The sequence below is a fragment of the Aegilops tauschii genome, chromosome 3 (assembly GCF_002575655.3).
Source record: "Aegilops tauschii subsp. strangulata cultivar AL8/78 chromosome 3, Aet v6.0, whole genome shotgun sequence".
Taxonomy (NCBI): Eukaryota; Viridiplantae; Streptophyta; class Magnoliopsida; order Poales; family Poaceae; genus Aegilops; species Aegilops tauschii.
In genome coordinates this window covers 483,489,060-483,500,400 of record NC_053037.3, presented here as the reverse complement: position 1 = coordinate 483,500,400, position 11,341 = coordinate 483,489,060, and the positions used below count along the sequence as shown (strand labels likewise).

Genomic DNA, 11,341 nt, shown 5'->3' with positions numbered 1-11,341 from the left:
CTCCTGGCCGACTCTCTTCAATGGCATTTTCAGATGAATTGACTGAAGCATAAATTTAACATTGTATCGATGCCAAAAGCCTTCCAAATTTAAGTTCAAGATCATACCAATGTGGTATTTAAAAAATTACCTGTTCGGCAGCTCTCTCCTGGAGCTCTCCTACGTGGATTATAAGCCTGTTCGGCAGCTCTCCGCTCTGCTCCGGCTGCTCCAGGAGCAGCGCTGCGGAGCGGAGAGGTGCCGAACAGGCTTATAATCCACGTAGGAGAGCTCCTGGCCGACTCTTTTCAATGACATTTTCAGATGAATTGGTTGAAGCATAAATTTAACATTGTATCGATGCCAAAAGCCTTCCGAGTTTAAGTTCAAGATCATACCAATGCGGTATTTAAAAAAATTACCTGTTCGGCAGCTCTCTCCTGGAGCTCTCCTACGTGAAAATTACCTGTTCGGCAGCTCTCTCCTGGAGCTCTCCTACGTGGATTATAAGCCTGTTCGGCAGCTCTCCGCTCTGGAGCAGCCGGAGCAGAGCGGAGAGCTGCCGAACAGGCTTATAATCCATGTAGGAGAGCTCCTAGCCGACTCTCTTCAATGGCATTTTCAGATGAATTGGTTAAAGCATAAATTTAACATTGTATCAGTGCCAAAAGCCTTCCGAGTTTAAGTTCAAGATCATACCAATGCGGTATTTAAAAAAATTACAGTATATATCTTCTTCCTTTTTACGAGTATATATATCTTTAAATATGTATCAATCCTAAGTCTAAGTACTATCAATCCTAAGTCTTAAGTACTAAAAAAAGTCTAGGAAAAATGTTGAAATATATTACCTGCATCTCTTCATCAGTTCAGACTTTTCAATAAATTGGATATAAGAACTGCCCATTCTCCATTGCAAAAGGAAAATTTGAGTACAGTGTGGTTTTAAGCAGAGGCAAAACCAGCGACCGATCAAGATTTCAGAGAGAAGTCTCAAGGATCAAAGCACAGAGCAACTTTAGCATACAACTTCCCAGGATTACATACATAGTAGTACAAGCGACAACGGCAACTTATTGCACTACACCTCAGCTACAGCACTACAGCACTAGCTTATTAGGGCACCAAAGCAGCTAAGCTAATGATCTACATCCATACAAATTACCATATTCAGATACGTTTCTTGCCAAAGGGACCCCAAGGGGCAATACAGTAGAGTACGTACGTACACACAACTAGATGTATTTACAAACAATCATGCAGCTGGATGCAACGGGGTCACCCAGTCAGGGCAGTCCTGCCTCTGACCAGCAAGGGAGTAGTAGGCAAGAACCTGGGCCTGCTTGTCCACGCAGGGTTCTCCTTCGAGCGTCATGCGGAACAAGCCCTCGGGGCTGGGGGGCGTGAACTCGATGTTCCAGAACCGCCTCGCCATGAGGAGGAGCTCGAGGCCTGCTGGAGAGGCTTTGTAGCCTTGCACCCATATGTACCTGAGCGACGGCATGTGGAGCACCGCGAGGGACAGGGCTTGCTCGCTGAAGCAGCAGCTCCGAAGCTCAAGCTTCCGCAGGTTGGTGCACCCGATTGCAAAGCGGATCAATCCGTGGTCGGATTCACCAACGTTGCCCAGTAGCATGTACTGGATGTTGCCGCTGTACTGCCCGATGTAGTCGAGGCCTGTGTCTGAGAGCCCTCCAGGTCTCAGGTAGAGAGCAAATCTCCGGAGCTTGGTGCAGCTCCTTAACAGAGCACGGACACCGTTGTCGAGCGGCAGATCGGTTACCTGCTTTTGTCTGTCGAGCAGGACAAGCCGGAAGTCGTAGAGATTTTTGCAGAAGGTCCCGATGGATTCGAGAGCACCGTTGGTGATATCAGATACATAGGCAGCTATGTACTCCAGGTCACGGCAACCAACAGCTACCGCTGTCAGGCCTAACTGAGAAACTCCTCCTTGCTCTTCTTGTAGACCTGGATCATCATCCCCTCGCTCAATTCGAAGTCTTCGTAGCTTCTTGCATGTATCGCCGACAACCTCTAGCCCTCTATCTCCTATCACATTCCTCACCTGTTGACAGAATCTACTGTCAGTAAAAATGAGAGTATGACAAATTTCACACCCCCAAAATACAAGAGTAACGAGAAACATTACCTCGAGAACAAATAGGTTTGGACATTTTGAGATAAGCTGGCAATGATCCTCAGTGGTGAGGAAAGTGTACTGCAAGTCCAGTTTCTTTAATGAAGCAGAGAAGGGGAAGATAACAGGCATCTCATTTTTCCCCATGAACGTAAGCCCCAAGAAGCATATTCTTGGTGGAAACTTGACTTTTTCATACTTTGTTAGCTCTCCTACCTCATTGAACGATCCTCCAGCAAAATCTTGCAATGCATTGGCTGCTTCGAAAAAACCAATCAGGTCTGAAAGGTCACACTCACTGATCTTTAAAGAAAGTAATGATTTGCAGTTCTTTGCTAGAAGCTCCAGATCAGCCGGCACCACTTTGAGCTCAGTCATGTAGAAGTTCAGTGTCACGAGAACAGAATTGTTGACAGCAAGTTCATGAAGCCATTCACCACCTTCACCAGTAATCACGCATTCTTCAAGAAATAATGTTCTCAAGGATCTGCCAAGATAATTTAGAATAGCATGTTACTGCAGTGATAGCACGCAATCATGCAGTGACAGTAAAATCACTTTGAATTAATGTACCACAGTCCGAATGCCTTGCTAAAGGAGCACAAAAATAGTTGTAAGCTAAGGAAGAATGGAAAGTGCGATGAAAAGTGGATTACTGGTGAACCAGGAAACCTATAAAGACACGTCTCAAACTTCATGAACATGCCCCGATGTCCCCATGTTCTGTCCCCTTTCATTAATAGTGGGACAGCGGAACAGCCATTGAAGTCAAGTCAGTTTTTTTTTCAATTCACGGTTGCATATGAGGCATTTCCAGGCACAAAGGAGCACACTGTACATGCATTTTACCTAAAGCACTACAGATCCTTTGTAGCATGCTAACCTTTAGTCTCCCAGCTCCATATGTGAACTTGACAAGCTCACACAAATCATACTTGCATTCTAAGGGAAAATAATTTCCCTCACACAACTTCGTAGTTGCAGAATTCAGACAAAGCAAAGTTAACACGGACACATGGAAAGGCTTCTGCCAAAAGAGTAAAAAGGAAGGACAAGACGGTATGACATAGTGCCACACTAATCTGAACATGATAGAATTGACTGGTAACAGAAACCACCAACTTGCAACATTATTTTGGTTCAAAATATGTCCCATAGGGGCGGATGTAGTCTTGTTCAAGTCCAATCAAAGTAGTACGATAGCACTCCTGGGGAAGATAGATCACCTGACTGATGCAACCTCAAATTATAGTTTGCTTAAGCCTGACTTGGTTGGGACTTGTGAGCTGTTGTGAGTCAATACTTATTACAAACTAGAGACCGGATCGGACATGTGCTGGACAGAAACGACAGGTAAACCATAGAAGTACACCAAATCTCATATATCTCCCTTCGGCAGTCATTTGCATATACTGCTCATATCAATTTGTCGTAGAAAACTAGTGCCATGATGTATCATGGCGCCCAAACAAAGTGTGTGGAAGCTAACTTGACACCTTCCCTCACATGACCGTATTTGTTACAGCTCATGATAGAGCAAACAAATATCTAATTATAGAAACTGGCACTTAACTCATCCTTATCCAGTATACTCCATTCGGCGAAACCAACCAACACACAGACCAGATCAATCCTCATTCATCAATGAGCAGATCAACCGTCACAATTACTGGAACTCGCCACCACAAATCAACAGGCAAGAGGGCAAAAAAAAGAGAAAATAAAAGAGGTGCACGGATGCAGGTGAGTAGAGCTGCTGGACTACCTGCAGGAGCGGGCGACGAGGCGGAGGGCGTCGGTGGAGAAGCCGGAGCACTTGTCGAGCTTGAGCTCCTGCAGCATGTGGCCGCGGGAGCGGATGAGCGTGGCGACGTCGTCGTCGGTGACGGTCATGCGTCGCAGGTGGAGCGCCTTGAGGCACTCGAGCGGCGCGGCGAGCCGTGCGACCCAGGGCGCGGCGTAGGCGCCCCAGTCGTCGGAGATGAGGCCGTACATGGCGGCGCGCGGCCTGCCCTTGAGGGCCAGCGACTCGAGGCGCGGGAAGCGGGCGAGGAGGCGGGCCGGGTCGGCGGCGTAGCAGAAGGCGACGGTGACGTGCTTGCGGGTGAGCGCGTCGATGCGGTGCCAGCGGCGGCAGACGAGCGAGGCGGCCTCCCGGTCGCGCGGGGCGTCGACGTAGCCCATGACCAGGTGCAGCGCCTCGTCGGGCACGCAGCCGAAGCTGAGCGCGCGGCTCAGCCGCCGCGGCTCCGGCACCTCCCCGCCCATCGGATCGGGCGGGGCTAGGCGGATCGGCTAGCGGCCGCCGCAAGGGGGATCTGAGCCGGGCCCGGCGGGGGGCGGGGGCATGGAGGTGGAGACGGAGGTGGAGATGGAGATTCCTCCGCCCTCCTACCCTTTCTGCTGCGGGGTGGGCTTTGCGGGAGGACGGGAAAGAAATTATTGGAGGGAGAAGGGAGGGATAGGAGCAGGGGAGGGGCGGACGTGACTTGGGGGAGGCAGCAGCTTTTACCTGCGCGGCTCGTCCCGTCCCGTCTGGTGGTGCCGCGCCACGTACGCCCCGCCGGTGGACGGGCGCGATAAATGGCCTCGCCCACCGGGTACAGCCAGCACGGTACCAGTCTACGAGTACGGGCAGCTACGCTCTGCTCCCTAGCACTGTACGTGCCGCGGCAGCGCGGCTCAACGCTCATCAGCGTGCCGCCGACGATCACGTACGCTTTTTTCACAGGATTATTGATTTGATTTCACTTGCGCCGTCGACAGTTTTGTTTGAAGGCTTGTGTGTGTGTGGAGCGCGGGATGGGACTTGGGAGCTGAAGAGACAGCGTTGGCCTAGCAGCTATAGTCATTTTTAGCGGCAAGTGGATTTATACAACTAGAGGATAAAACACCTTTGATCTTGTGCAAGATCGCGTTCCATAGGCCTGTGGTTGCGGGGAGCATTATTGCGTGCTTGCTCGTTTTGGCTGCCTGCCCATCGGCTCTTTTCTATACGGGGTATCTTCTTCACTGGGCCACAAAATTGCTCGAAATATCTACACGGAAATTGGATGTGGCCAGTGTATGCAGAGCTGAGGTTAGCTGGGCATGCAGCCATGCACAGATAAAGCAGCGACAATCATAAAAGATGGCAGATGCTAACATGTTGTGTGCAGTGTGCCAATACACTAGAATGCTATCTCTACTCTTAAAAAGGAGTTGATAGTTTTTTCTCATCGGTTTATTTTTGTCAGATTTTTTTTCGCCTCAGCTCCCACCAGCCACTTTTTTCTCTCGCCCATTAAAATTCAAATCTCATTAAAGTGGACAATTTTGTTTCGTGCTTGCTTCAGCAAGCGCTGATTCAGTTCAATTACGTAAATAATAGGTAATTAAGAATTCAGAAATCACACATATATGTGAGATCACCTTCCTAAAAGACAGACAGATAGACATACATAAGATTTTTCTCGATAACCTTCCAAAACAAAATTAAATATTCCTCTATAACAAAATCGCTAATCCCACACACTATGCCATTTACTATTATTATCATCATCTCTACTATTTTTTACGGGTATCATTATCTCTACTATTGATTGACAATCACAATTTTCTAATACAACAAAAATAACATATCTTTTTTCTTATGGGTGTACGCATCCGTACGCCCCCGCAGAGGGACGTCGTGCGTGTCACCATGGAGGACGCCGTGGGTGGGCTTGACGCCAGCACGATGCTCGAGAATGCCAGGGGGTGGAGCACGGCGTCGAGGACGTCAGTTGATGGAAGGCAGGCCGTCGGACCGACAAATTGGCCTTTTCCTCTAGGGGTATCTTTTTCACTGGGCCACAAAATTGCTCAAAATATCTTCACGAAAATTGGATGAAGCTAGTCTACGCAGAGCTAGGATTAACTCCTCTAAAAGAAAAACTAAGGTTAGCTGGGCATGCACATATAAAGCAGACACATTCATAAAAGTTGACCGATGCCAGCAAGACATGTGCCAATACACTACAACAGGGCTTCATTGCAAATCTAGTTCGCATGGTCCCCTTGCCCTTGTCTTTGTAATGTTTTTTTGGTTGAAAAACATGGGTTGTTTCCTCAAAAATTTCTTGCAGCCCGTAAAAATGAGCAAAGCTCAAGATCGGGTTGTGAAAAGTAGCTTGTGCTCAGCTTGTAACGATCTCGGGCTAGTTTCGAGCTAAATAACATGATTTTTTTATAACCTAGGGCAATTTTTTCAAACAAGATGGGCCACAACACAACATAAGAGACCACTATCAAAATATTATTCATATCAAAATGATGCTAATTGTCCAACTTGGGCGCTCGTGCTTCTACCCTCTCGTTTAGGGTTTACGTATCTGGCGGCGACGATCTTGCCGTCGTCTAGAGTTTCACCGATCGATCTCCGGCTAACCCTGCCGCTCCTCTGCCAAACCTGTTTGGATCTGCGGGTGCGCAAGGGGGCTAGGGTTCCGCTGTTTTTCTTGTTGCTTTTCTCCTCAAGACCGTAGCCGCCGCCGTAACCTAGATGGCGGGCCAGGAGGGGTCGTCGTCTTCAGCAGGCCTAGCGGGGAGAAATCTGGAGGAGATGTTGAAACATCTGGATCTACAGGAGGATGAACTTGATGAAGTAGTGGTGGGAGAAGAAGAGTGAAAAAGTATGACACAGATGCGAGGTGGCTGGCGATTGGGAAGGTTAACACGACAAGGCCGTTCAGTGCATCGACGATGTTCGAGACGCTGAAGTCAGTCTGGAGGCTTGCTAACGTGCCAACTTATCGCGAGGCAGGAGAAAATCTCTTCATCTTTCAGATGTTTTGCTTGGGTGATTTGAAGAAGGTTTGCATGGAGGGCCATGGCTGTTTAGGGGGATGGGGATGCTAATCGAGGACTATGATGGTAAGCAGGAGCCGTCATCCGTGGTATTTGATGGTCTGTATGTTTGGGCCCAGATTCACAACATCCCAGAGCTATAGCGGAAGGCAGCAGTAATGGATCAACTGGCTCGCCGCATTGGACGTGTGAAGGAGACAAAACTCACGCCTCGCCTCTTCTATGAAGGTGATTATGTCAGAGTTCGTGCGAGGATACTGGTGAACAAACCGCTGACGAGGGTGACGCCCCTTAATGTTACTGGTGAGGGGAGGAAGTTTCTCCCAGTGAAGTATGAGAAGATCCCTTTTTTCTGCCAAGTCTGTGGTCTCATGGGTCACAATCATGAGGAGTGCGGTGATGGTGTTTGGGAGGAAAAGAATAAACAGTGGGGAAGCTGGATGCTAGCAACTAGGAGGGAGTCACCTCAGGAGCAGCCCAGTTGGGATCGAGGAGCGCGTGGTGGCCGTGCGGGAGGTCGTGGGCGGGGTAGAGCAATGCGGGGAGCTCCAGTGCATCACCAGAACTCGCCCCCCGAAAGAGATCATCGCAAGAAGCAGGCTTGGACTCAGGGCCGGAGGAAGAAGAGGTGACCAGCCCCTTGAAACCGGCGGCAGCGGCGACTGAGGTCTAAGATGATGCGGGGGCTCGCCGCAACCTAGACGCGGCGATGTCAGAGAGTGCTAATGCAGCGGCACTGGTGGTACGGCCGGTTTCTTCGGCAACAGCTGTGGAGGCGCCAAACACGGCTCCGGCGAGGGGCGCAAGCACCATCCAGGGTGTAGTCTCGTCGCTACCCCCGGCGTATGTTTCACCACGGGATCTCAAGAAACAAAGGAAGGACGGCTCTCCCTTGGAGCAGAGCAAAGACAAGATGACGACATTGGCGGGCTCCGACCAGGGGTACTGCCAAGCCCAATGAAAATAGTAAGTTGGAACTGCCGTGGGATAGGCGATCCCGCGACAGTTCGCGAACTCCGTGATCTCGTTGAGATCAGCTCGCCAGCTATCCTTTGTTTAGTAGAGACTCAGTTACAAAAGGCTCGTGTTGAGGGTCTTCGTTCTTCTTTAGGTTTTGATTTCAGTTTTGTCGTTGGTAGCACCGGTCTTAGTGGTGGCATTTGTATCTTTTGGAAAAATTCTATTGATGTTGCAATAAAGAACTTTTTGGAGTATCATGTGGATGCCTGGGTTACTGAACCAGGCAGGGAACAATGGAGGATGACGTGTTTTTATGGAGAAGCAACAAGAAGTTTGAGGTATAAAATATGGAACACAATGATGAGACTCAGGGGGGAGAGTACCCTCCCATGGATGTGTATTGGAGATTTCAATGAAATTTTGAGAGCCGATGAACAACATGGCCCTAATGAACGGGGTAGTGCCCAGATCGAAGCATTCAGAGAAGCTGTGGACGTGTGTGGCCTTGCTGATCTTGGGTACCGCGGCCTGGATTGGACATGGGAGAAAAAAGTGGCTGGAGGTCATTACTGCAGAGTCCGGTTGGACCGAGCTTTAGCGACAACGTGTTGGTCAGGGTTATTTCCCTTCGCCACTGTTGAACACCTCACGGCAGCCAAGTCGGACCATTGCCCTATACTTTTGGAGACTCATCTATTTGACACCAGTGTAAGAGCACAACAAAAACAGTTCTGCTATGAGTGTATGTGGGAGCGGGATCCGAGGTTTGGAGACATGGTCACTGAAGCTTGGAATGCCACTGCTCACGCGATGACTGTGGCTGACTTGCCACATAAATTGGCCTCGGTGGCGGGCTCTTTGCATCGATGGGGTCATACCACATTTGGTGCTGTCCGGGCGGAATTGCGGGCTCTCCGCATGCAGCTGCAGGGGTTACGTGCTATGCCTGATCGAGTCGGCCCGTCTGCCGAAGAACAAAGGGTCGAAGCCCGGATGATGGAATTATGTATGAGGGAGGAGATCATGTGGCATCAACGGGCCCGCATCCAGTGGTTGGCTAAAGGAGATAGTAATACCAAGTTTTTTCACCGCAAAGCTAGTGCACGCAAGGTCAGAAATCGTATCACAGAGCTTCAACGGGCGGACGGTTCAGTAAGCAAAGATGAGTATGAGATAGCGGGTATGGCCATGAATTTTTACAGCAACTTATATACTTCTGAGAATACGGTTGGGATGGAGGAAGTTCTTTCTCATATACCAAAGAGAGTTGATGAGGCCATGAACAACATTCTGACTGCTCGGTATACTAATGCTGAGGTCAAGGAGGCTCTTTTTCAAATGTTTCCTACAAAGGCCCCAGGGCCCGATGGCTTTCCAGCACACTTCTTCCAGCGGCATTGGGATTTGTGCAGTGAGGAGATAACTGATATGGTGCTACGCGTTCTCAGTGGAGAGGATTCCCCGGAGGAGATAAACAAAACGTTCATTGTTTTAATTCCCAAGATTGCAAGTCCAAAAAATTTAGGACAGTTTCGACCGACCAGCCTTTGTAACGTGATCTTCAAGATTGCATCAAAGGTGCTTGTCAATCGGCTCAAACTTATTCTCCCCGATATCATCTCAGAGGAACAGTCAACATTTGTACCAGGACATCTAATCACTGACAACTTCATCTTTGCTTATGAGTACTTACATTATATGAAAACAAGGAAGCTCAAGGGAAATAGGTTATGTGCTCTGAAACTTGATATGATGAAAGCCTATGATCGCTTAGAGTGGAATTATCTAGAGAGAGTTATGTTGAAATTGGGGATCAGCCCTAGGTTCACAGAATTGTGATGCGATGTGTCTCTTCAGTATCTTTCTCTGTTATCTTCAATGGAGGGAAATAGGAGGATTTCATGCCATCGCGCGGTTTGAGGCAGGGGGATCCAATATCTCCATATCTCTTCCTACTGGCGGCTGAGGGCCTTTCCTGTCTGTTGAAATCTATGCTTTGTATGGAGCGGATACATGGCATTACGGTGGCAGCAGGAGCACCTGAGGTAAACCACCTTCTTTTTGCTGACGACAACCTTCTTTTCTTTAATGCTACATCGGAGATGGCAAAACGGGTGGATGATCTTTTGCAAAGGTACTGTTCTGCTTCGGGTTAACGAACAAATAAAGATAAATCTTCAGTTTTCTTTAGCAAGGGCTGTGCTGAATCTTTGAGACAGGAAATCAAGCAAATATTGGATGTTCAGAATGAGCAGCTCTCTGACAAATACCTGGGCCTCCCTTCTGATGTGGGGCAGGCCAAAGAAGGTGCTTTCAAGTATTTGAAAGATAGAATATGGAAGCAGATTCAAGGGTGGATGGAGAAGAAGTTGTCAGTTGGAGGCAAAGAGGTGCTTATAAAATCAGTTGCCCAAGCTATCCCTACTTACTCTATGGCATGTTTCAAACTGCCCAGAGGCTTATGTCAGCACATCAATGGCTTGTTACGTAAGTTTTGGTGGGGCTCAAAAAAGGAAGAAAGGGAGACTGCCTGGGTGTCTTGGGAAATCATGTCACAACAAAAATTTATGGGAGGAATGGGTTTCCGCGATATTGATATCTTTAACCTGGCCTTACTGGCTAGGCAGTCCTGGCGACTCCTATAGGAACCTGCCTCCTTAAGTGAGCGAATTTTGAAGGCTGTTTATTATCCCACTACCACAATTCTTGAAGCAGAAGTTGGAAAGCACCCATCACAAGTATGGCGCTCCATAATTAAAGGTAGGGACACTCTGAAGCTTGGGCTTGTGAAACGGGTCGGTTCGGGAGAGGACACAAATATATGGTGTGACAATTGGATTCCACGACACTTCAAGCTTCGGCCGGTTTGTCCCAAGTCTTTGGATCCCCCTCATAAGGTTTCGGACCTTATCAACCCAGTCAATATGATGTGGGACCGAGCTGCTCTTGACCAACACCTTTATCCTATGGATGTCGAAGTAATCCTAAACATCCCACTAAGTTCTAGAGTACGTGATGATTTCTGGTCTTGGCATTATGAGAGAAGGGGTACCTTCATAGTATGGTCTGCATACAGACTCTTGGCGTCCACTAAGCAATAGCGGACGGGCTGGCTAGAGCATAACGAGGGCCACTCACGTTTTGAGGCTGATCGCCGGTCCTGGACAAAGATTTGGGGAGCTGCAGTACCCTCCAAGGTTAGAGTATTTGCATGGAGATTGGCTAAAACCTCCATCTCTACAGGAGAGGTCCAAAAGAACAGAAGCATGGCTGAGACACCAGAGTGCACCCCATGCAAGGCGGCAGTGGACACTTGGCGTCACTCTCTTTTTGACTGTAGGATGGCTAGGTGTGTTTGGGCTCTAGCTGATGAGGACCTCACGGAAACCATCGTTTCGAACCGTACTGACGATGCCAAGCTGTGGATGTTGTGGCTCG

The 11,341-nt window shown here is 48.7% G+C and overlaps 1 protein-coding gene across 1 annotated transcript; it reads right to left on the bottom strand.

Annotated features, from left to right (window-relative positions):
* Window positions 1-972: 972 nt before the first annotated feature.
* On the bottom strand, window positions 973-4,711 carry LOC109766410 (coronatine-insensitive protein homolog 1a). Its single transcript, XM_020325177.4, has 3 exons — window positions 3,882-4,711; window positions 2,129-2,603; window positions 973-2,044 (listed from the first exon to the last, which is right to left on the bottom strand). Exons 1-3 carry the CDS (start codon window positions 4,382-4,384, stop codon window positions 1,235-1,237), a joined length of 1,788 nt encoding a protein of 595 aa, XP_020180766.1. The 5' UTR covers window positions 4,385-4,711; the 3' UTR covers window positions 973-1,234.
* Window positions 4,712-11,341: the final 6,630 nt, after the last annotated feature.

Excerpts from the sequence above, each read along its gene's own strand:
- LOC109766410 (XM_020325177.4), bottom strand. The coding sequence starts at position 4,384 with ATGGGCGGGGAGGTGCCGGAGCCGCGGCGGCTGAGCCGCGCGCTCAGC. Across the intron at positions 2,604-3,881 it reads CTCGTCGCCCGCTCCTGCAG|ATCCTTGAGAACATTATTTC; the intron begins GTAGTCCAGCAG and ends TTATCTTGGCAG. Across the intron at positions 2,045-2,128 it reads CAAACCTATTTGTTCTCGAG|GTGAGGAATGTGATAGGAGA; the intron begins GTAATGTTTCTC and ends TTCTGTCAACAG.